The sequence below is a fragment of the Coenobita brevimanus genome, chromosome 90 (assembly GCF_032717465.1).
Source record: "Coenobita brevimanus isolate Jiangsu-jjx chromosome 90, ASM3271746v2, whole genome shotgun sequence".
NCBI classification, from domain to species: Eukaryota; Metazoa; Arthropoda; class Malacostraca; order Decapoda; family Coenobitidae; genus Coenobita; species Coenobita brevimanus.
Genome location: NC_137043.1, coordinates 36,041,288 through 36,067,291, shown reverse-complemented (window position 1 = coordinate 36,067,291; position 26,004 = coordinate 36,041,288). Strand labels below are relative to the sequence as shown.

Here is a 26,004-nt window from a genome sequence, read left to right as displayed (position 1 = left end):
CAAGTTTGAACGGGATACCCTGATGCCTCATGTGATGCCGAGTTTGGGCTGTTATTAGTCGTCATATTGCCGACTTAGGATCAATTTTGCCAACTATTTTTTTGCCACGTGGTCAATTTTCGAAAATGATTTTTTTTATATTTTGGAGCCCTACCGACTTATATATAATCCTGCCTAAAAGTTACTATAATGTAGTGTTTAAACCTAGTAAGGTAACTATCTATTCAACACTGAAGGTAATACTGTACTGAGCCAAATATTTTCAGAAAAATGCAAATAAGGTATGCAATTATAAGTGGCTATAGTACTGTATTAGGTCCAGATTCTTGTTGGTTTGGAAGCTTACTAGCACCTCTCTCCACCCCATTCCTGCTCTTGATTGTTTTTCTCTTCTAACTCACCTCTTCTGTGAACATTGGCATTCCTCGTGAAACTGCAAGTTAATAACGAACTTCATTATGTTAAACCCTCAGTTCTTCCCTGGCATATATTAGCCCACCCTAATTATTGGTGGGACACCATCCTTGCTCATCTTGACTTGGGTCATACCCGCCTCAGTGAGGGTCGTTAAATGATCCATGACCCTCAGCCCCTCTGTTTACACTGTAACTGCCCTTGACTATTCGTCACTTATTTCTTGATTGCACTGTTTCTGTTTTCAGTAGTATCATTTTTCTTACAGCTTTTCACATCATACATTTAATATACTGTACTTATTTCTTCCACTCCCTTCGGCTTTTGTACCATATAGCCATATTATGTCTTGTGCGAGTTCTTCATTATTCCTTTGTTCAAAACCATGGGTAAGGCATGTCAGATGGTAGAGCGAAACAAATGTCTGGTGGTACAGTTATTCATCTTTATTTTACATCCTCACAGTATATTTGTACAAATTATTACACCATAGCTTCCACCACAATCACTCACTACCTGAAAGGATAAGCAAGAAAATTAGTCACTGCATACTCTGTACTATTTACAATGCTAGTATCACATCTCATTTGAGATGTGTAAGCCTGAAGTACAACAGCCAATCTAAAACATTTACAGATGGCTGACTAGCTGATGCCCCTCTTGACATTACTTAATGTAATAACTTATTGCAGCTTCAACCCTTTCAGCCTGGATTTACTTTGTTCTGGCTAATGGCTGAATATTTTATTTAGCATAGGTGAGACATCTCTGGGCTAAAGATTGAAACAAATGTTTAGGGCTACAGTAATGCACCAACTAAACTTCACGTCCCAGTTCTTTGCAAAAGGTACTGTGGGACTGGCTGTTATCATCTGCCTATCAACAAGCTAATTTGTGTTACTAGCTATGAACCTGCCATCCTAATGGCAAGGTTCAAATCCTAGTGCATGCAGCCAGTGCCACCTGATAAATCTACTCATCCAAGATGTGCTATGGAAATGAAATGCAACAATGGAATTCTTGCAGTCTGAAATATCCGGAAGAAAGCAAGAATATACAACCTGAGTACCCTATTCCCTATATGTCATAAAAGGGAGAAGGGGAATGCCCTTTTCTTCATAGTCAACAGATACAGCAGTGCTAGTTTATTATTCCTTCATTCCTTCCTTTCCTCTTACTGCAAAAGAAAGGGGATGAACTACCTATGGCTTCCTTTCTCTTCTGATTCATATGCATACAGTTATCAAAGCAATATTCATCAGTATCACTTGTTATTTGGTAAACTGAGAACAGGACATCTGCCAAAGGTAAATACTACCAAATATGGAAAGTATTCCAGCTGAGTAGTACCATACATTAGATATCAACTGCACATGTTACCTGCTATTAATAATAATAATAATAATAATGACTGGGCACCTGCAAAAGATGCCCATATCAAAGCAGTCCTAGTCATTTCGGCCTTAAGTAATTTAGGTCATAACCTCCAAACGGCCAAATTTGTATACAGCGTATATAACCAAACTTCATCAAGATGACATTGCTGATGTTAGGTTAGGTTAAGACTGAAACGACTTGGACCCTTTCAAAGACGGTTTAATAACACAGTGACCTAACTACAGTATAAAGAATCTTGGATATAGTACTACAACTCACCTGGAATAAATATTTCAACAAGCACCACAAATTTAATCATCAGGCTGGCAGGACTGGAACAGACCAAGGTTCCTTATGCGATCAAACTCAGCCTGTGCATCATAGTCCCTGTGAAAATGGAGGGGAGAAAAAAAAAATCACTAAGTAACCATCCAACTCATAACTAGGCTATTAAGAAAAAAATGTGATTGTGTAATGTGACAACTCCCATTGCTCTTCATGATGTATGATGTTGGGCACTCAATTTGGGGGCGTATACTGTATACCACAGAAGCAAATGGTGATGGCGCAGATACTAAAAATAATCTGATTGTTACGTGTGAGATTCCTGTACTTTACCACACTATTCTACTGCCATTACACTTACTTGTAGAAGTCTGCATAGACCTGTTTCCTTGGGTTCTGTACTAGCATCTTCCAACCTCCAACAGTTAAAACACAAAGGCCAGCAGCAATAGTCAAGTGCTTCTTGATCTGGGCCCCAAGCAGACCTCGCATCACAGGCTTGGTGAGTGACATGGTGGAGTTCTGAAATACAAGGGATATTTAGTAGTAGTATTTATTTATTTATATATCTATTTTTTCATACGACAAGGTTAGTAAAGTAATTCAGTTTACAAAACACACAGGGTCACTTGACATCTTGCACATTTTTTTTTTTTTTTTTTTTTTAATACAAAGTTAGTTCTTATTCTTTTACAATGCACAAAAGTTCACATTTTTTTAAAATACTGCACACGAAGTTAGTGTATTTTTCTCTCCGACAAGGAGACTACAGTACACTTTCACCCCTATTTGTTTCTTTGTTTGTTAGTTTGTGTTAGCAGAATTACTAAAAAACTAAGAGAGAGATTTGGACCAAATTTGTCGGGTAGATAGCCCATGTCCAAGGGAACAACCAGTTAACTTTTGGGACCGACCCGGTTCGTATTACAGATTCTGGATCTGGAAAACACTTTCTCCGAAACCCTAATCAATGATGAGAAACCCTAACCCGTTATGAATAGTGGTTTGGAAAGTATGTTGCACCGGTCGGAGAGATGCACTTCACTAAGTGCCTCTCTTGCCTTTTTTAAGGATTACTGTTAAGGCATTCACCCACCTTTAGACTGAATATACACCCTAAGGTCAGTTCTTATTTTTCTACAGCATACACAAGGTCAGGTCTTCTTATTTTTTTACAGAATATACACGGTCAAATTAATCAACTCCTGCACTGCGATGATGTAGTGTGAAAGATATCTAACATACAAGATATTTCAATGATCCCAGCTGGTAGGTTAAGATAGTTTGTATACACTGGTATGCTGGGAGAAGTGGGTGGGTGACTGGTAGAGCAGAGTTAGGGGTACAGTATGAATACAGAGGGAAGAATGCACAGATACAAATCAAGGATGACGTGGGATGAAGTCCAATGCAGAGATCCCCAGGACATGAGACTAAGGACGGAAATGGCTTAAGGTTGTGACGTATGGAAAGTCGTCATCCTGTAAAAATGACCTACACATGGTATACTGTGTGTAACTTACCCTTTTGCAGCTTACTTCAAATACAATAGCTCAGTGGCAGAAAAAGACAACACTGTGGTTCTACATCCTTTTCATAACATTTCATTGTGACTAGCATCATATTCCGGTGTTAATCTATTGATACAGTTCAGCATTCAAGGTGGAGAGAGGCCAATTTTAGGCCAAGTTAGAGTAAAAATGATATAGTATGGGCAACAGTCTCTAGACGTAAACATATGCTACCTCCAGGAGATTTTATTTGGATTAGGGGAGATTTTTAATAAGAGGGGCTAGATATAGCTTTCATTAACACCTTCACAATACAAGGTCTCCCTAAAGCTAAATAAAATTGTCTGGCAGAGGCTCAATCAAAATAAATACATCAATGACCTGAAGAGGTCTTCAAAATTATCAAGAGATTTGCCTAAACAGTGCAGGCAGCACGCATCTGTCTTGGAAGGACCTTAATAATTTAATCACACTAACACGTGTTAGGAGTGTAATGCTGTATGGTAGTGAGAACTGGGGAACAAAGGAAGGTGATATGCACAGGCTCAAATGTACAGAAATGACTGATTAAATGGGTGTGTAACACGTACTTGAATTCAAGGCCTGGGTGGACTAGGATTGCATATGAAGAGGTGAGAGAAAGGATGGGACTGGAATGTACTGGTGTTGTGATAATGAGAGATAATCCGAGATCTTTTAGGCATGATGAGAGGATGGAGGATGACAAGTGTGGACGGTGAGAAGTGTGAATGCTGGGGATGGGGATGCGATAGGCAGAGCAAAAAAGACCTACAACAAGGTCATACAGTGTTATCTCAGGCATAGGGGACTGAATAGTGAGGCTGTAAGACAGCAAGCTGCCATTAGCTGACCAAGGCCAATGCATGAAACCACGATGGAGTCTTAACAAACAATACGATATGATGAGCAACCAAACACGAATCCTTAATTTAATCAACATATTGCGCACCAAGTACAATACCCTACTGGATTCATTACTCAAACAACCTACAATAAATTCATTCGCTTGTGCAAAACCTGCTTATGGGAACTATCCTGAAATGTAGAAAGTTAAATATAATCAGGAACACAGTAAACCCTTCACCGATTACTAATACGATTACTTAAAAAAAAAAAAAAAAATCATTATAGGGATTAACATGTACAGTGCTACATAATACACAGGTACAGTGCTGGTACTTATAAAACTAAGTCGCTGTAAAGTCAGTACAACCCCCCAAAAGGTAAAAAATACAATTAGTGCTGGTAAAGACTCTCGAGGTACAGAAGTTTGGATGAATGCAAAGAAGCATACTGTAGTACAGTACATGTATTACTGAAACACCACAAAGTTCATGTTCATAATCATCACCATCATCAACCCTTCTGCAGCTTTTTTTCACTATTAATTAAGGACTGGATGTAAACCATACTTCACCATCATGGCATATGGCAACCTGAAGGGGACTGGGAAATATGTACAGGCAGTTCTTGCTATAAGTCAGAAATGTGATTCAATGCATCACAACTTTTTCCACACGACTGACACAAAAAATTGGGAAAAATTGGTTGTTGTTAATTAACTCTGATCTGGGCAGATCTATCCAATGAAAGCAAGCAACTATCCCTAAAGGGATGTTCCTTGCAGTGAACCAATGTTCTATTGTGGTAGACAACACCTCACCAAAGCAAGACATGGGGAAGTGTGGACATTTGGTTCCTTGATGGATGCCACAGTTGCATCTCTACCCAATTAACAGAGGCACCATACTACTAAACACATTACCCCACTACCTGGTTACATGGTTACCACCCAGCAATGTAAATGGTTTCCTGGATTACAGGAAACCAATAGGCTTGTCATTCAGTGTTGAGCCATCGGAAGTGGAAAGGAGAGTTCTAAAATGTGACAGGAAGGATGGGAGAAAAAGGATGAGATAACACACACAGAAAAAGAATGGTAGAATTACATTAAGGGAGTGGATGATGGTCACCACCATCTACCACAAGAAGAAAATTGGTAAATCAGCTTTATATTGGTAATTAGCAATGGAATTTTAATGGGAATTTTCTGTAACTTACTGTTGCCTTAATTGGAAAGGTGAACGTATAGCTTGGCAATCTGTAACAAGGACTTACTGTAAAGGAAAAGACCTAATGTTTCAATTCAATAACCATTCTAAGAGTTGAACCTTGGATCCCATGGTAGTGGGTAAGGTCATCTACTATGCTACAGTTAATAATTTGGTATTTCAATATAGTAAACCCTTGATATAACGAACCCCAGTGTTGTGAATTTCTGATATAATGAACAGCCAATCTGAAACCGAGCTGCCACCGGATTTTGCGAACAAAGGTCGCTAAATGAGGGAGAAGTTTGGGAATCAGCCCATGGTGACAACAACATCCCTTCCTAGCACAGTAAGTGTACTGTAAGAGTACTACATTATACTGTACTGTATTCTTATAGGTACTGTATTGTATTTATATGTACAACTTCATACAGTATTGTATTTACTTGTACAACTTCATAAACATTGAATTCTCCAAGTAAAACTTCACAGAGTTAGTTCAAGTTATGTTTGAGCACGTAGGACAAAACAACTCCCCTTATAAAGCGAACTGAGTTCGGTAATCCCCCGGAAATACCGACCCCTTGTATACAGCGAACTTTTGGATATGGCGACCCACCCCTCCCCTCAGTTAGTTCATTATATCGTGGGTTTATTGTAAACTTATTATCTACAATATATATATATATATATATATATATATATATACTGTTTATAAAATGTTACGATTACTACAATTACAAACTACAGAGGAGTTAATACAGTACTGTACTACAGGTAATTTATGACAAAGGGTGCTTTTATTTAATTAACGGTGCTTGTATTTCACGTGATGGACCATGCAAACTGAAACAGGTGCAACAAATTACGTAATGTGATGCTGTACTGTACTGTACTAGTTTGAAGGCCAAGGTCCTTAAGACATTTACATTATTTGGTAAATGCTCAGCACACATCTTGCTTACCCTGAAAAAAATCACTATGGTGCATTTTTCACCCATTTATAAACTGTCCTTTTAATACTGTACATGAGCTTCCAAGGTTACTTTGAAACCAAGATTAAAATGACTTTATGAATGACAACTGTGTGTGGAGGGTGTATGGTCTGAACGCTGTGGGTAACAGTGCTAAAGACAGACTGCAAGACTTGAGATGAGGTCATACAGCATGACCACAAGAATAAGGGACTGAATACAGAGGCTGCTAGAGACTAAGCATTGTGGAGAGCCACCATTAGGTATCCAAGGCCAACAACTGCAAGCATGTTGGAGCCTTTATATATGGAAAGCAGAAGTTAGTACCAATATATCAGATTTACAAGTCATGAACAGGAGAGTCTGCTTTGATATAAAATTAAGAACAGGCTATATGATTGCTACAAAACTCAACTGTGATTTGAAAATGCAATACTGTACTGTATTTGAACTCACCACTATTCATACCAAGTACTAAATCAGTATACGGTACTATGGTATTAGAATGCTGCACCCAGAAAGCTAAAACAACAAATTCTTATTCAATTTTTAGCACAGTAAATATATTTTCTCTATGTATCACAAATTATTATTTTTCATACACACGGGGATATTTTAGGTGCAAATTCCAAAACAGCTAGCAATAAATGATCAACAGTCAAGTAACATATCCCTGAGCAGAAATCACATATCAAAAAGTGAACATCCAAAACCCATTCCCCATTATTTTCAAGGGTGATTGGTACTGTATGTAGAAATACAGCAACTGATGCAAAAAATATTATCAATACAAATCAATGGAGCTTAACACCTGAGATCCGACATTCAATGTGATGTTCGCAGTTAAGCCAGTTTTTGCTTCATGTTCATAAACATCAGCATGGCATTAAATTTCTGAGTTTCAAGACAATTTACAGTACTTATAATTTTTATTCCACTTTTTATGAAGACACGAGCCCTCTAAATAAACATCTCTTCAAACAGCACTTGGGGAAACAACTCTTCCCTGAAAATCCTGGTTGTTTTGAAGGCTAAGACTGCAAGCAAGTGCTATTCACAAACCAATAAGGTAATCCTACGAGTTAATAAACTTTGAGAGGGTTTACTTTAAGCGAAAATGGAGGGAAAAAAAGGGGGGGGGGGGGCTAGTGAGTTACCTCAGAGAGAGAGAGAAAAAAAAGCAAGACTACCTGAAAATGCTACACACCGATAGTTTAACTGGCTATGCATTCTGTATTAGCGGTACGTGGGGGCGGTCACCATCCACTCACTCAATGTAGTGCTGCTCTCAGGTGACTGCCTTTTTCTCTCTTCCTTCCTTCTGTCCATTTCTGTCTTCATTTCCTTCATTCTTTCCTCTTCCTTCTGTCTGTGTGTGACTCTACACTGAGTGACAAGCCAAATGGCTTCCTGTACACCAGGAAACCATATACTATACTGGGTGGTAACCATAAGATACAGCACTAGCTCAATTTCTAAGCTGATGACCTAAGAAACAACTACAAAAGACACAAATGACCTGTCAATGGCCATATGTCACAGCTTTTTATATGGTTTCATTACTTAATCGGTTTACAATCAAACAGGGACTGAAATAAATAATTCTGTCCATGCTGCCATTACAGTATTGAACACAAGAATAAAGATGAAAATAGATATTTTCATGAACCACCTGTACAAATGAATGTTAAGTACAGATGACCTTTCACAAAAATTTAGCACAGTACAGTACAGGCTTCAATACACAAATAACAAACAAAAAACACTCACGGGTATGGTAAAATAATCACAGCAATAAGTCAAGATGTCGGACTTCCAAAACAAACAATGTTACTCTGTAAGTTACAGTGAATAAATTTAATTAGTATACCGGTGCTGGTTGGTCTGGCCTGGGGAGCAGCATCGCAGTGAGCAGACCTGCGGAAATTCACAATGTACAGGTGTGTCTCTCATTGCTGAGGTGATAATAATGGGTAAGGTGAGGAGCTGACTGGTTTAAATTTAAATACAGTATACCACTACATATATACTCGTATACTGTATACAGTACATACATCTCCTTTCCTTTCCTTTCTTCTCCATAGCCCCTTTCTCCTTTCTCTGTACAGAAATATGTATATATATAGACACCACTCGCATAATGTGCAATTCTACACCATGAAACTCACATTACACAAAAGACAAACTCTGATGCCAAAATTTAGTCACAATGCGAAAATGATAGACATAACGCGGGTGGGGAAAGCTGTCCATTTATTTTTTTACACCTTACTATGTGGCGACGATAGACATAATGCGGCCAGAGGCCTCAAATTATGCTTCAAACAGCCATAACATGGCAAACTAGTGTCGTAACACGGTGAGAACAAACGTAATGCGGCCAGTGACAATCATGGCGTGGGTTGCACCAACCTATGATGTATGGCTGTCACACATCTGCGCAGGGTGTTGTCACGGTTCACTGAGCATTCTTGCCCCAGGTGAGCCTACCCTCTCTCCTCACTGTGGCTGCATATGTACTCTGTTATCTTTGCTTCTTCCCCCCCCCCCCACAGAACTCCACTCCACCTCCCCCCAGCAGGCCTACAACCCCTTCCACTAAAGGTGGGGAATCTATGGTAGTGTTTATATATAATGAAGTCTTTATCAGGTAGGTAAATGTCCCGGAAAAAAACCCTGTAAACTACCCAAAATGGTGAACTTGGGGTTGGCTTGGGTACCATGAAACCCTTAACACATAAACATATGGCCTTATAAAATGAGGAATTCTCATAAAGCAACAGCTTCCAGGTACAATATTCCCACATTATGCAAGTGGTAGTTGTATATAAATACAGTAAATATAATCTGGTATATAAGAATGAGCTGTATGTAAGACTCTAGTGATGGTATGCAGCTTAACTACTGTACCCATTCAATGCTCTCCCTCAATGTGGTGGGAAGTTAAGGTTCAACAGTCTAACTTCGCAGTAAAATAATTAAATTGCATCCGTACCTCATGTACCGTATGCAACAAAAAATATTTGAGACACTAGCCAAATAAGTTGATGTCACTATTAAACAGCTACTGAGCTTTATATTTTCATTTAATCACATGGTGCTTTATTTTTCCTTTGATATATACAATACCAAAAGATGCAAACTACATCGATATATATCTGGCTTTCCTTAAAAGGCTACCAGTACTTATAATACAGATGTAACTTGAGAGTAGGCCTAATGTTAGTATTATTATTATTTTTTATTTATACTTAACTTTACAGCATTATGGCTGTGCATGAGTTCTACTAAATGAGGTGGCCAGTTGCCTACAGTACAGTAGGTCCAGGTCCATATGAGAATGGGGTTGCACTACTACCACCACTACCACCACCACCAACCTAATGACCAGTACACAAAACAGCAGCTCCATACCACCTCTGTGAGAGTATTGAGCTGTGTGTAATGCCAGTGTTAGTGCCCTGATGTGTGAACAAAGGTCCCTTTAAACTGCTGTTCAAATTACAGTACTAAAACCAGCACTGAAAAGTGCATATACATTCCACTTCATAATATGAATCAAACTTTTTGTAAGACCACCTCATGCAAGGCAATTAAAATGTTTTTCTTTTTCATATGGCATGATGAAAAGCAGACACAACCCTCTTCCTTACATTACAAAGCAAACAGTTATGAATCATACAGGTTGATTTGTGGCAACAGGGACAATTTCCAAGGAAGGAAATCAGCCAGGGAGGAAAACAATCAACTTTACAAATAAGCACAAAACAGGAATCGTTATGGAAATGGAGACTTACAGACTTGTGTGTCCAAGGGCTAAAAGCAACAAATACCAGGTATATATTATATCACGCATGCCTATTACTGAGCCGTGCTGCATCCGACATCTACCTACATTCACAGTGCCACTTTAAATTTACCGTACCGTACAGCATTAGTGCAAAGCTACTATTATACAGTACACTGTAGTCAGACCTTGCTTTAACAGACCCTTTTATAGTGAGCTTTAGATATAACGGGCCCCTTGACCCTACCAGACAACTTTGTTACATGACAAACCATGGTACAGTCCTGTATAGGGAGTGCATCAGTGACCTACCAGACACATTTGTTAAACACCGAACCCAGGCCCGGTATTTCCTCCTTTCCATTACTAGTTATCAAAATGAGGCCAACATTAGTTCTGCATGCTTACTGATTTATTGTATATCAAGGAAACAGGTCAAACCCACACAATACTGATTTATTGACATAACTTGTCCTACATGGGGTACCAACTGGACCATATTTCTTATTCTGTATACTGACCCTATGTCTTCAAAGGTGGGTCCCCATCAGACACATACCAAACTATCGGATACTGACACCCTTTTCCACCCAATTAGTTACTGTAGTTATAATAAAGTCTCATTGTATTTGCTGTCCCTGTTTTACATCACATTAGGTGGAAATAAACATGCTAGAGCAAATTTGTTTTCAGCTGTGGGAACAGGATTACTCTCACAACTTTAATACTAAATCATGGTTGCATGAAGATCCATTAGCTTTAGGAATGACTCTCCTAAGTTACAAGTCAAAAAATATCCTCCAACCTGACTACATTTAGCCATAAATCAGGCTGGAAAGAGGTTAGGGATTTTTGTCAAAAGAAATTATACCAGCTACAGTGGCCTGCCCAAGAGGAAGGGGAGGGTATCATTATGCTGCAAATCCAATACAGCAGCTACTTACGTGGTCAACAGCAACATGACTTTAAGCTTAGTGTTTTCCTCAGGTAGCTATTGTGTGGTTACCGAGTAGTTTCCCTTTTTGTATAAGTTTCTCCCTAGTTTTATTACACTATAGTAATGTACTTTCATCCTCTGGCAAGCCATTGTTGGAGACCCTTATGACAAGCATGGGGCATCAAAAACACCCCAAAATAGGAAGGAAAATAGAAAAAAAATATATTAAAACTTCACTCTCTTCCACTCTTGCTCACTGTTCAAGTCAATCAAACCTCCATTCAGTCCCACTCATAAAGTTTATTCTCTGATGCTCTCACTCATCCCCAAAACTCGACACATACACACACCCTCTTTACACACAAATACAGCCTTAAACCATTAATTATTTACCATATGGATGTGGCCTTTCCATATTTTCTATTGCAATGAGTCTTTCATAGGATACTTGTTATTATTCCTGGACTGTCATGGCTACTGGGGATTTTTACAAACTAACCTCTGAAAGCTATAAATAAGGGTTTAGAATGCGTAAAGATTCAGCCAACGTCTGCCAGTAGCCAGCCATATTTGTTCCTAATGCACATTTTTAAAATTGAAAGCTACTTGTCAAATGCAAGTGAGGTTACATTGGATTAGGTTTAGTTTGGTTAAATCGTTGTTTCCCACTGATTTGACGCGAAATACACCAATGTGTCCAGTCTGAGCAATGGTCGGTAAGCAATGGAGCAAAAGTCGACTGAAATTGGCCAGTTGGAATGATTGTAAACATTGCCTGGCTGCTCCCTTAAATGCCCCCAATTAGGTACATTTTGACTTCCTCCAATCACTTCTTGCACTCACAGTGGAAGAGTTAACAGTGTTGCTTACGTAACAAAATTAATTACCTTGAGATCGTGAGTTTGCTATAGAATAGGTGGAATCGCCGAGCCCGTTTCGTAAATAATTACCCATAAACCTTCTTAAAAGGCATGGTGGTTGACATACAAAATTGAAAATAGGAATTTAAAAAGGAACAATTACAATGGGACTTCGAGAAGACTTTGGGCAGCTATAGGAAATACAGGTCTCGTGCATAAAAACGTACATATTTTTGTACATATTCTAATTACTCCAGGTAAGGTATTTCGTCACCCGAAAACGATCAGCTGATTTCAACCGGGTTATGGTTGCACCTTACTTCTCCCCACCAATACCGCTCATATCATTAAAACCTTACATAATGTGGCTCTCATTATATAATTAACCTTAAAATCTGAAAGATAAACCCATACTCAAGGAGCAAAGTTATATCATTTACGAAATTGGGTGACACCTACCCTTTGTACGTGCCACTCGGAGGAAGATGGCGATTAGGATTCAACCTTATAATAAATACGCTAGATGGCACCGGCGGCACACGAAGCTAGGGAGGCGCCATCTTTTTACTTCCATTTTTCCCACATTTTATATTCCTTGCTGAAAAAAGGTGGGTAACCCACAGGGAAACTACACTTACTATTGCGCACGGATTTATAGCTTGATATATTTACACAAAATACATATCTTACTATTAGCAAAGAGAGTTATGTGGGCAAATAAATAAGAGGTAATACCCAGCAAACACTCTGACCTTCCTTCACGTACTTGGCCTCTCTATTTATATATAGATTCATTATTGTACTACTGCTTGGTGCTGCCTCCAGCGGCTGCTATGACAACTATCAAATGCGCCACAAGACCCGCTAAATTTGAAAAAGAAAGACGCACTCCAATGATGTACTTTAATTTGTTTTCCTGACATAACCCATCAACAGTCAGACATGAGGCTCATCATGTGTAAACCATATGCAACTACTTATTAATATGACTGTATTACACATTTCTCCTTTTGCTAAGAATCGTGAAATAAACATGTAACACTCATTTGCCGAAGGCAATATGCAGTTATAAGTCGTTTTAGAGAAAAGAATGAGAAAAAAATAGCATTTAACTAAGCAGATTGGCGGGAATCAAGCAAATTACGAAAACCTTGCACTGCGGTATCAGGTTAACAAGGAAAGTATCAAGTGCATAAATACACCTGTCCCGCAACCTGACAAGCCGACACATCGTAATGGTGGTGGACATCACAGAAGCTTAAACTTGAACCTAACGAAAGATGATGTTAATACTGTTTTTTTAGGCATTGTGAAAGTTGTATTTACAAGTCAATTATAATCTGATACAACGTTGTTGTTCAAGAAAGCTAGTACAAAGTTGTGAGTTTCAGCCAATGAGATAACGCATTACTCAGGATCCTGGCCAATCAGCAACCGGCTTTCTAGAGATCCTGGACAGGCCACGTCTGTTTCACTAACCTTACTCTCTAACTTTTATGTCAAAGCTGTTTTCAAGTATGACAAATGCCAAACATGAAAAGTATTCGGATTAGTATAGGTATAAACTACATTTACTTTAAAATGCAGTTAAAACATCATGGGTACAAAGCGAACGGCAAGTGCTTTGTCGGAAAGAAAGGGACGCACCACAAGGCCCCTTCCCATCAGGCCTCAGATTGATCAGCGCATGCGTAAACAAGACATTGCAAATGGCGGCGAATGTTATTGTTTAATGGAGTCTGTAATATTTCACAATCATGCTTGGATTTACCTCTATAACAGGTAAGATGTGTCGAAATGATGGTGTAAGAAAGCAAGTTTAATATCTCAAGAACAAAATGCAGTGCAAATGGACAGTTAAAAGTGGAAACTGAGCTGAAAATTCATTTTTCACAAAATGGTGTATGTCGCGAGTGACGTTCGCTTGGCCATCGCTGTGACCCAAACCCGTAGCGTTTTTGCCAAAATAAGCTGCTAGAACTTGGCCAAACCAGTGATAACTCTAGCCCGGAGTGACGCTCGGGTGGTGATTGATCCAGTGGTTGGTGTTAAAAGTGTGAGCTGTGATGGTGGGGTTGGAGAAGAGCGTGAGGAAATAAGGTGTGTGTGTCGGAGGCTTGTGGCTGTGGGTCCCGCCGCCTTGCCCACCCCATCCACCATTGCCACTCACGCCACACTCCACCTTCCCTGGACTCGCCCACTCCACCCATGGTGTGTAAGAGTGAGTGGTCGGTGTGTGTGGTAGGGTAAGGCAGCGAATGGTAGGCGTGTTGGTGCGGATTCTGGAAGTGGGTTGAAGCGTCGTCCTTTCCACCAATATTATCCCCGCTCCCAACATCAAGTAATTTTGCAGGGCGTTGAAATCGGTCATTGCGGGGTAATTAGTGAGTGGAAGTGAAAGGGTACATAGGACCTGGGATTGTCAAATGAAGTCACCTGGTCACCTACCGTCTATATTGTGACTTGCACCCAACAAGCTTGTGATTTAAATTTTTAAAAAGATGTTGGCAGTCGTATAAATAGTGAATGCTGGTTATGTAGTAAGTGTAAATAAGAGGGTGATTAGGGCCTGGGACTGTCAGTTGAAGTCAAATTCCATCACAGTGTGTGTGTTCTGATTTACAGCCTACAATCTTGTGAACTCAATTTTTGAAAAGATGATGGCAGTTGCATGAATAATGAATGCTGATTAATGAATAAGTGTAATTAAGAAGGTGATTAGTACCCACAGTTTTTAAGTAAGGTCTCTTGGTCTCATGCCTTCAGTATTCTGACTTAACATGCAACAGTCTTGTGAACTAATTTTTAAAAAAAATGGTGACAGTTCATAATTAAAGTGAATGCAAGTAAGTAATTAAGAGGGTGATTAGTACCTATGATTGTCAAGGAAAGTCTCATGGTCTCACACCCTCTGGATTCTGACTTGCACCCAACAATCTTTTGAACAGAATTTTTAATGGGTTTGTGACAGCTGCCTAAATAACTGTTAAAAAGAAATCCTGGGTAAATAGTGACTGTAAACAAGAGGGTGATTAGCATCTGAGATTGTTAGATGAGGTTAACTTCCCCCTCACATCCACTTTGTTTTTTATTATACCCGACAGTCTTCTGAGATAAAAAAGGATGACAGTTGCATAATTATAGTGAATGCTGTTGTATTAATATGTACTGTATGAACAAGAGAGTGATTATTGCCTGGGATTGTCAAATGAGGTCAACTACCCTCACAAATTTTTGAAATGGGTCATGACAGTTGCATAACTATAATAAGTGGTACCTGAATAAAAATGCTGATGCCAAATTAGTAAGCATTCACAGATGCCTGTAAGAATTACAAACTAACATTATGTGATCTGTGGTAGTTCCATTCATGGCATGTTGATGCATATAGATTGAAGAGGACATGGAGGACATTGAAGAGGCAGGTCACATCCAGTTTTTTCCAGTAATTCCATGATCAGACTTTTAAGGCGTTGGGATTAGAATGACTTGTAGCGTTTGAAAGCTGTAAGTAAAGGTCAGTGTGCCAGGTTATCAAGATTTAGGTCTGAAATGAATTATGTACTGGAACATTTTATTTAGTAATGCCGCTGTTTCCTTATTAGGGCATTGGGATTCTAATTAGGTACAGAATATGAATTTTTAAAAGTACTTTCTCTCATTGTCCCAGGCTGTCTAAGTTTGTTGCTGAATTACAATGCCATGTTTTGTAATGCAGGAGTTTCATCCATGTACTGCATATTCTGCCCATTTTTGTGAAGTTCTCATTGGATTTGGTTGATTAATATTTTGTTTTTTCATTTAGTTACCTGTCCTAATTTAGAGCTAATGGCATCAAAGCAAGTCATTAGTAAAAGTTTCAGACAGCATTTTTCCCAGTTTAGAGGGTGGTGTGTGAACAGGGTGACAGGAGACACAGTGGCAGGGATATTGGGTATGTATTTATGGTTGGCATCTCCTCATCCTAACATTCTTAGTGCTCTGAAGAACTGCCTTTGCTGCTGTTTTTTATTTGAATCATTCATACTGTATATCACTATGAACAACAGTGTTCATTTAAGGCTGGTACATGCCAGTATTTATATGTTTTGTTTAAACCCTGCCATCAAAAGAGGGTGTGTCAAGGTTGAACTAGTACTGGTAGTAGTAGTATAAGATGTGGATTAATGGAAATTGTTTGTAATCCTTGCACTGTGGGAGATGTCTCCTAAGCTGAATGAAATCATCAAGTGATACTAGAAGTAAAGTATATACAGTATGCAAAGTGATACTAGAAGTAAAGTATGTACAGTATGCAAGTGATACTAGAAGTAATGTACAGTATGCCCAGTGATACTAGGAGTAAAGTACCGGTACAGTATATCATCATACTGAAAGCATAGGGTGTCTTCACTGGGTTCCAAATATAAGCTGGATAACCATTCTTTAGTTTCAGTTATTGTGGTGTCCAGGGCATTGTATACAGTATAGTTAAAGGCCCGAGGTATGAGCCTCTTGGTACTTGGATAGTGTTTTATGAAGATGTTTGAAGGGCTAGTGTCACGACTACTTTGGGAGTGTGTAAATAGTACCATACTTCACCATTGTCATCTACCCCTTGCCTCATCCAGGGCATATCTTAATTGGGTATGGTCATGACAGGACTACATTCAGGTTACTTTGGACATAAACTTGAATCTCTCGCTCACTCTTTGCACCCTCTTAATAATATGCTGTTTGCTTCATAAGATACATTTTGTCTCATGGCTACTTTACCTACCATTATGTATTTGGCTCAGGGAAGGTAAAGCTTCATAGTAAAGTAGGTACTGTTATAGTGTATTCACTTATAAACTACAAGTAATAATAGTCTCACATAGTTGCATTGGTAGTAAACAGGCTATTGACCTCCATTGTTTATTTGTATTGTGTATCATCAGGTTGCCCTACCTTTTTCTCATACCCCATTCATATACCATATCTCTTTATGCCATCCTCTGTCTCCCTTTCTTGCTCCATCTCACATAAGTTCCAGTTACTTCATATGGCCAAACCACCTCAAAGTACTTATCCTAACATTATGTAGGATACTGACATCAGCTTAACACCAGCTTAACACTTGAACTTATTTATTTTCCTGTCTCCTAAGATATACCCACACACTCCTTTCATATAACTCATACCAACACCTCTCACTCATTATTTTTTATGTACCATACCAATACTTCCAGCAAACCTACCGTAGTTTCCCTTCCTTATAATCTTTGCCATATTATAATACTCATCTCTGAACCACCTCAGATTATCACACATTGTAGACAACCGCGTCAACACCAGACTTGTTGTATGGTACCCATTCTGAAATTGAGATTAGCACAGCCCATGTCTGTCATTGATAAGACCTTGTACACATTACACCCATTCCATTTAAAAGTTCCATATCAGTACCATACTGTATGGCTACTACAATAACAAGCAGCTCCAGTACAGTATTTTGTCTTGACTTTTGGTTGGCGTCCTTCAATCAGTTGCCATGGAGTTGCTAGTATCTCTGCTTTGGTGGGAATGATGTATGTATACAGTATACTGTATGTATATATATATATATATATATATATATATATATATATATATATATATATATATACAGTGGCATACCTGAGGGGGAGGCAGGGGGGGCTGCTTGAAACTGCCCCCTAGGCCCCCAATTGAGGGGGGCCTCCAAAAGCCTTAAAAATTTATAATCTTTTTTTTACTAATGTGTAAAAATATGTATATTTATCATCCCAACAATCCCGGCTGAGATATTAGATAAGTTTTGAGAATGAGGGGGGCTAGGTTCTTTGTGGGGCCCCGTAAAGAACCCAGCCCCCCGGGCCCCCAAATCTCTGGGTACGCCCCTGTATATATATATATATATATATATATATTTATATATATTTATATATTTATACACACACACACACACACACACACTAGCACATTTTCAAATATAATTGCTTCCTTCAGTACCACTCTTGAATATAACTTTTTCTGTACCACAATGATTCCATCAGCTTACAGTAGTGCTTGAATTATTCTGCTTTAACTTCATAATTATGAAATCCATTGGTTTGCCTGGGGGTGTAGAAGATGACATGAACTTTGTTACTAGCCATTTCATATTTGTTGTTATCAAAGACTTCATCATATAGCTAAATCAGCTGATCATTATAGACCACTAATATTTTATAAAGATTGTGGTAATGGCCAGTCTCCTTAGTAGTATTCCTTCCTTCAAAATTCGTCTGTTAATAAACTGTCTCACAGTACCATACATGAAGTAACAGAGTTTTTGGTGAGTATATGGTGCCCTTTTTGGAAGTGACCTTGATAAAGAAAAGATCTCATGGGCCCCTCTTTCTTTTCTTATTAACCACCCATCCTTCCATCACATGCACCTGCCCTCATGTCTTGAATTTATCCCTTGGTTGTTTATTTCTGCCTCCAGATGCCTGACTACTGCACCATACCAAACTGTTGCTATACTACACCCAGTAGAGTTAAATCACAGCTAAGATGTTGCTGGTTTTGTTTCCCACCACATTTACCATGAATCCATTTGTGCATCTGCCCCTCAAAGTCACTCTGCAGGCAGTTCATGGTAACATGTTTCCACTGTCCTCAGTCTTGATATCTTTCAAGCTTAACACACCTCCCAAAAGGAAAGAAGTGAGAGGGAAAAAAAAAAAATTACAGAAGAACTAATTAGGTTGCCCTGACAGAAAGTGGGCCACACACCATGTCAGTCTTCACTGAAACTTTAAAAATTGTCAGCACCACCCCACGTAAAAAATAATTGTGGTACTGTACTCTAACATGCTTTATCAGGTAAAATTGCTCACCTGTATTGAACCTTCCATTTAATTGTGCTAAAAGGCGATGCAGTTGTTGTCCTGTGCATCATATTTATTTCTTCCTGTCAGTTCTATCCATTGTTAGTTCCTTTTGCTTTTCACACATTCACTTTATCCATCTTCAGTCCATCTTTGTGGCCGTCCATGCCTCCTCCAATCCATGAACTTAATAGACATTTTATTTCTGTTTGCTCAGTCTGCATTTTGATCAGTAGGCTTTTTGGGTGAGATTCTTAACACATTTACAATGGATTCCTTGTTGTTAGATATACTATCCAAAAAAAGGACAGGGCAAAGAGAAATCAGTCTTATCATGTTTCTTACTTTTTTTGCAATAGCAGATCTTGGTTATGAGAGGAGTCATCATAAAAATATATTTGTGTTTATCAGGAATGACAAGGAAAAGAAAGTACACTAAAAAAAATTTTATCTGGTTTTTCATGCCTAAAACAATCTAAGTTACCACAGGGAATCAGGTGTTAATATGTTCAAGAATTCCACCCCTTTTCTTCACAGCAATCATCATGAACTGCAGGACTTTATATCTGTCCCATGCCATACATTCTTCACCATTCCCATTCCACTGCTCATAGCTCTTGACTTCATACTCATGCACTGCCAGTATGATGTGACAAGAATGATCCTATGAACTTCTGGAAGCTAGCCACATACTGAGTGCTACCGCAGATTGTGTTCTGGTTATGTATGTACAATGTTGTCAGTGTTATGATAGTGAAATTGGCTGAAGCAGTGAACTGTGTGCCTCTTGCATTCATGTGATCCATAATTAAGAGTAATTGTATGGCACAGGTTATCATTATTTAAGGTCTTTGTGCATCCAGTTATTAATCTTAAAGGTATCATTCTGATTTTTTATATTTCCAAAGTTTATATCAGATGTACTTGGGAACCAGTTTTTACTTATATACATAATTCAGTGTGTCTGGATAAATGTAAGCAGTATAGCTTGTTTTTATTGAATTTTCTCTCATTTGATGGTAGTGCCTGAAAGTTTTATCAGAGTCTGGTTTACAAGAGGCCTTTGCAGTTAGTATATAGTGTGTGTGTGTGTGTGTGTGTGTGTGTGTGTGTGTGTGTGTGTTTAAGAAAGTCATTTGTGTAGTACTTTATCCAAAGAACGGTAAATCCAGGATGTGGAGGATGTCAAAGAGTTTTTTTTGAGATTCTTACCGGTATGTATCTGAGATGAAGAGAGTGACCAAAGATTTTGTTGATGAAGCAGTCATTCTGGTTTCTGTATCCCACTCTTCTAATGAATGTAGTATTGGTATTGTTAGAACTGGTTTGCTGCATGGTGAGTTTAAGTGTTGTGAAGATGTCGTTAACCTCATCAATTCAGCAATGTATTTTTTTATTTATTCTTACTACATCCAGACAATTTTATTCAGCTGTGGGGAGACATTGTAAAGCGATTAGTGAAGGCTATATGTAACCCCTCTAAAGGCCTGCCCTAAGATGATAAAATTATCTAAAGGTAGCAAATACAGTACCATATAAACTAAAATTTGTGTCTTCAGGCAAAGGGGGATAATATGTAAATAGCTCTGTTTCAGGAGGGATGGGTTGGTACCTAGTATGTCATGGGGGGGGAAAGTAAAAAAGAAAAGTCAGGAGGAGAATACAACCCTGTGGAACACCATTACCAGTATGCACAAGTCTGAATATGTCTGGTGTCTCTGCTTTTGGTTGTGCTCTATTATCTTGTTTGCCTGAAAGGAAGTTGGGTAGCCATTCTTTGTCCTTGTTTAATGTTTTTGTACTGTTTTGAAAGCTTTTTTTATGTATGCGGATGAGTGTGTGGTTTGTGTTAAGGACTGATTCTAATATAATTTAATGTAAAGAGTCATCTGTCCATCATCCAACCTTTTTTTTATCTCATCAGAAGCATATGATCCCAGACTAGGCTGCTCAGTCCCAACATTGAAGGTGCTATAAGTACAATGAACAGTATGTCACTAGTTTTAAGGGGTTAGCTAACCATGGTTAGCTAGTGCTCTTGGTAGACATTTCACAAACCTAAATCTTTTAGTTTCTGATTATTCAACACCAACTCCATCTTTATATTTTGCTTAGAACAGTGTGCTCTTTGTGTCTCAGTGTTTTTCCAATGTTATTCTCTCACATTGAGCACCCATGTCAATTTTCCTCCATGCTTCTTTGAGTCCATTATTCTCTTTCCTAGCTCATGTTAATATACTGTAGTAACGTACAGTATTCAGCATCCTTATGTTAGCAGAATCTGTCAGACATTTTAGTCTTTCCCCTTTATGTTGTACCATGTGTATACATGTGTGTGTGTGTGTGTGTGTGTGTGTGTGTGTGTGTGTACAGTACTTTCTTTGTAGACGCAGATTACCCAAACACAGCTTTCATTACTGACACATGCTTCAGCAGATATTCAATATCATATCTATTTCTTATTCATGCCAAATACTACATACAGGGGTAAGAGCCTAATTACAGTACTGGTACACAATCAGTGTTGGAGCATGATTTCAGAGCCTGGAAACAAAGCCATACACAGGCAGTGATGTGTGGGATCCTAATAACTGTGCAACCATGTGTGTAGATTTCTGCCACACCACACAGATGTGCAACATTTTCACTCACATAGTCTGTTTTGTTCTTTATTTCATCATTACCATCCCACTGACTAAAAACATGCAACAGTGTGGCTGTCCATCACCAATTAGGGTATCTGGAAGCCATGAACTTAATGCCCAGTAGTCTGCCACACACTGACCGGTAACGGCAGTGTGTCAGTCCCATGTAAATACACAGTTTATGGAGCAGTGGTCAGTTCTGTAGTCCGTTCCTATGCATCACCACCAATCTGATGCATTCTCACCCACCAGACATAGTAATTGATTATATAAACAAGCCCTGTGCGTCCGTTTTGCCGATGCCTTGCCGCCACCTTGAAACATTCTCACAGAGGATAGCCATGACAACACCAGTGTTTTGCATCACCAACTGTCATATTGTTGTAACACAATTGTTCCATGATGTTCACTTGCAAAATTTTTAGCCACGTTGGGTGGATTGCTCCTGGAGGTAATTTATTGAGTTTTTGTTGATGGGTTACCAGAATGTTACAAGAGTGAGATGCATGAACAGCGTGGTGTGGTGGGTGACATTATAGTGAGGGTAAAATGGCTGTGAGTTGTTATAGTGTGTTGATACGGAAGTAGAAAAGGGTGGTGGCCATGTTGCAGTCTGATAAGGTGAGCTTGTGTGATGTTAATGTATCACTGGTAACTTATCCTAGCAATCTGACCTCATGGAAAATTGTCTAGGGTTCAGTTATCTGTATAGAAAATTGACTCCTTATGTAAAGTTTCGAATGTGAAATTAGGGTAGGTAGGTTAGTTACTTTTCATTGGAGATCAAGAGTCTGTCTGACATTGGTTTGCTATAGCCTAGTGTTGGTTGTTGAAAAGATGTATTTTCATGATATTTTGTACAGCACGGAGTTGTTCATTTTGTATTGTGTGATAGAAGGTTGCATAGCTTGCTGTTAAAGGACTACAGTAATTGGATTTTCTTGTGAAGAAATTAGATATCAGCATCTTTTTTTTCATGTTTCCTGTTAGCCTATATGAAATACTTTTATTGTGTGTGAAGTTGAATTATTTACGTGGTCTTTGCACACCTCATACAAAATCCACAAGTACCCAGTAACTTCAAGAAATCTGACGTGGCATGCACTTGAGGTACATACATACACCCTTGGTTAGGTCATACATACCTTAATTATTCATTCCTCTCCTCCATTCATCACACATCAAAAAAGTCACTTCCACTTTACCCCATCCATGAGTGCTAACACCTGGCCTAACATAAATCATATGGTAATCTTATTCATCCAATTATTGTTTGTCATCCTCATTTCATGTACAGTAATACCATCATACTCTTACCTTCCTTCCCTTAAAGCTTTCAACACCTCTATTCACTTTTGTTCTGTCTTTTAATTAAGGCTCTGTTCTCTTGTTGTGTCCTTTACTTGAGGCTGTAGGTCACAGGTGAAACATGTATATAAGCAAAGACAGCCTTGAAATTGTGGTTATGGTAATTTTAAAAAAAATATTGAACAGTATAATATGGTGTGAATGATATGCCCTATTTGTCCGGAATGCCCCAGAATCACAGAGCATATTCATAATGACATTTAAAGGAACAGTTGATTACATTATCAAGACACATGTTGTTAGTGCTTATCCTGCATTAGTTATCACTGTTGAAGGAAACAAGTCCCAGCAAATGACTGAAAGACTTTGCTTTGTCCATTTATCATCATCATCCTGCTCGTAGTTATCATTGCTATGGTACCTTAAAAGTGGGTTGGGTCAGAATACAAAAGTAAGCCAGAAAATATAATGGTACAGAAGTAGAGACCTTTTAACTGCACCTCAAGCATTACCATTAAAAAGAAACGTTGGATTGCAAAAGGAGGCAGGTCAGACATGATTTCCTTAGCCATGGTGTTGTTCATAGTTGTTGCCATCTGTACCTGGAAGAACATTATTAATATCATTTATAACTTTTTTTCCTGTCTTCTGTTAGATTAGAGAGAATAAACAACCAGTGAATCATTGTGGTGTGAAGTTGACAAAATATTGATGACAAGAGAGTAGTACTGGGTGTAGATATGGGGAAATGAGTGTGGTTGGAATAGATGTGTAAATAGGGTTTTAGGGTTCATATTTGGCAAAATAGTTTGCCCTAATTCCTCTAGGCTGTTCAAGAAAGTGGTGTGAAATACAATTGTTTCAAGTATGGTAATACCGTATGGCAAGATTAATAATGTTCTTGCTTCTGCCAGCAGACATGGCTGGGGGTAGTGACGGGGGCAGGTGCGGCGGGGTTGTGCGTGACGAGCTTATTGAGGCCGTACTCACCTGTGAGGGCAGCATCTGCGACCCGGAGCTGCCCACCAAGCTCACCCGCCTCGTCCATGCCCTCAAACATGTCACCCACAGTGGTAAGTACATCCATCCATCATCCAATCCTATGTCGCCCCATGAGGAGCATAGGGACCCGGTGCTAGGCTAGTTGCTCCTGACATTTAAGATGAGAGTGACCAGCCTCACTCATCCCTGAGTGGCATTACGTGAGCAATAAACCCCAACCATCCCTTGGATATAAACCTTCACTGGTTCAATCTGATTGGAGTGCCTTAATTACCCACTGAACCACCAGGTGCCAAAATCTGGTTATATGGTTACCACCCAGCATAGTAAATGGTTTTCTGGTATACAGGAAACCATTTGGCTTGTCACTCAGTGTAGAGTCACCCACAGGCAGAAGGAAGAGGAAAGAATGAAAGAAAGAAAGACAGAAGATGATGGAAGGAAAGAAGGATGGATGAGAGGAAAGGGCAGAAATCTGAGAGCAGCACTACATCGAGTGAGTGGATGGTGAGTGCCCCCACAACTCCCTTTTTCCAGTGATCATCATTTGTCTGTTAAAGTGCTCATTATTCTGTTGGTTCCCTCAGGTTGAAACTTTGGTTGTGTGACTGTAAACTGTTTTATTAAGTGAAATTTGCTTCTAGTGAAGTTTGTGTTCCATAATGAAGTATTATATGTCTGTCAAAATTTTAACTAAACTGGAGGTCAGAATGTAAGAGTGCAGATACATCTAATTTTGAAGTGTGATACAGTACTGTATAACTACAATATATTGTCTTCGATTTAATATAAGAGGATGCAGTTAAGAATATATTTATTACAATAGACACCTGAGATTTTTTACCAGGCTTGACCATTCATTCCACCTTTATCACTCAGTAATGAAGAAAAATATCTATCTATCTATCTGTTGCCAGATGCCATAATCCGGTAAGGGGTGGCCATTGACTTTGAGTTATCATGCTGTATAAATTGTTTTCAAAAAAAAAAAAAAATGAAGATTAATGAGCTACTCAGTGATGAAAACTACAGATTAATTAAGTGTAGTATCAAGAGTAGAGATAAAATAATGATATTGAGTTGAAGGAATTAGCTGATTGCTGTTTCATATAAGAATGAGTAAAATTAATGTGTGAACCAGTGTTTGGCAGAAAGCATCTGATTTTGACTGATTCAGGATATACTAACTTCTTATGGTTATTTTACTGTCAGATTGTCATGATGTGTCAGTACATTTCCAATAAAAATATGCAGACTGCTGTGTTAGAATGGTATGCTGGGTAATATGTCAGAATGGTGTAGTCATGTTGAAAACTTTATTTTTGAGCATATTGATATTGCTAGTCATATAGATATATCCAGCATGTGAAATTTGTGCCAGTCTGTTGTCATGCCTTTAGATGGTTGAGAGTACAGTAGCTTAGTCTTATGCTCTTCTGGGCTGGTAAGGACTAATGTGGGTTCATTTGTAAAGTTACTTAGGATTCTTTATAAGAATTATTTACCATACATGTACCATCATAAAAAAAAATTCCCTATGTGTTTGCAGCTAATTTGTAAGAGGGTTGAGGACTGAATATAAATAGATAGGTAAATAGATACAGATATAGTATTTAATGTTGTCATTAATTGCTTGTTGTAAAAAGCACATTTAAATTAATGTTAAGTCTAACTGTTGTCCTTGCTCCCAGATTCTACCTGGTTTGTGCGCAAGGTAGAGCCTTGGAACAGTGTACGCGTAACCTTCTCCATCCCACGGGAGGCAGCCCTGCGCTTGCACCAACTAGCACAAGCAGGGGACCAGGCACTGCGACAGCTGGGCATACTCTCCGTCCAGGTGCAAGGAGATCAGGTAATATTCCATTATGTTATCCTTGGCTTCCACAGATAAGAGGGGAATAAGGAATACAGGTATTATACCATAATTGCAGAGAGTGATTTTTAAAATGATGTAAAAAGTAGTAGGCTGATGAGAAAA

The 26,004-nt window shown here is 38.7% G+C and overlaps 2 protein-coding genes across 3 annotated transcripts in view; one reads left to right on the top strand and one right to left on the bottom strand.

Annotated features, from left to right (window-relative positions):
* Positions 1–839: 839 nt before the first annotated feature.
* LOC145411699 (cytochrome c oxidase subunit 6C-1-like) lies at positions 840–12,814 on the bottom strand. Of its 2 annotated transcripts, XM_080281716.1 has the most exons (5): positions 12,677–12,698; positions 8,504–8,550; positions 2,438–2,598; positions 2,071–2,178; positions 840–930 (listed from the first exon to the last, which is right to left on the bottom strand). In XM_080281716.1, exons 2-4 carry the CDS (start codon positions 8,534–8,536, stop codon positions 2,103–2,105), a joined length of 270 nt encoding a protein of 89 aa, XP_080137842.1. In that variant the 5' UTR covers positions 8,537–8,550; positions 12,677–12,698; the 3' UTR covers positions 840–930; positions 2,071–2,102. The 2 variants fall into 2 exon arrangements, with proteins under 2 accessions (XP_080137842.1, XP_080137843.1); XM_080281717.1 differs by lacking the exon at positions 8,504–8,550 and having other exon boundaries at positions 12,677–12,814.
* Positions 12,815–13,974: 1,160 nt separating this feature from the next.
* The window catches only part of LOC145411711 (uncharacterized), a 32,975-nt gene continuing 20,945 nt past the window's right edge, over positions 13,975–26,004 (top strand). Inside the window, exons 1-3 of the mRNA XM_080281729.1 lie at positions 13,975–13,999; positions 23,942–24,097; positions 25,718–25,878. Coding sequence (XP_080137855.1) covers positions 13,975–13,999; positions 23,942–24,097; positions 25,718–25,878 — 342 coding nt within the window. The remainder of the gene's footprint in view (positions 14,000–23,941; positions 24,098–25,717; positions 25,879–26,004) is intronic.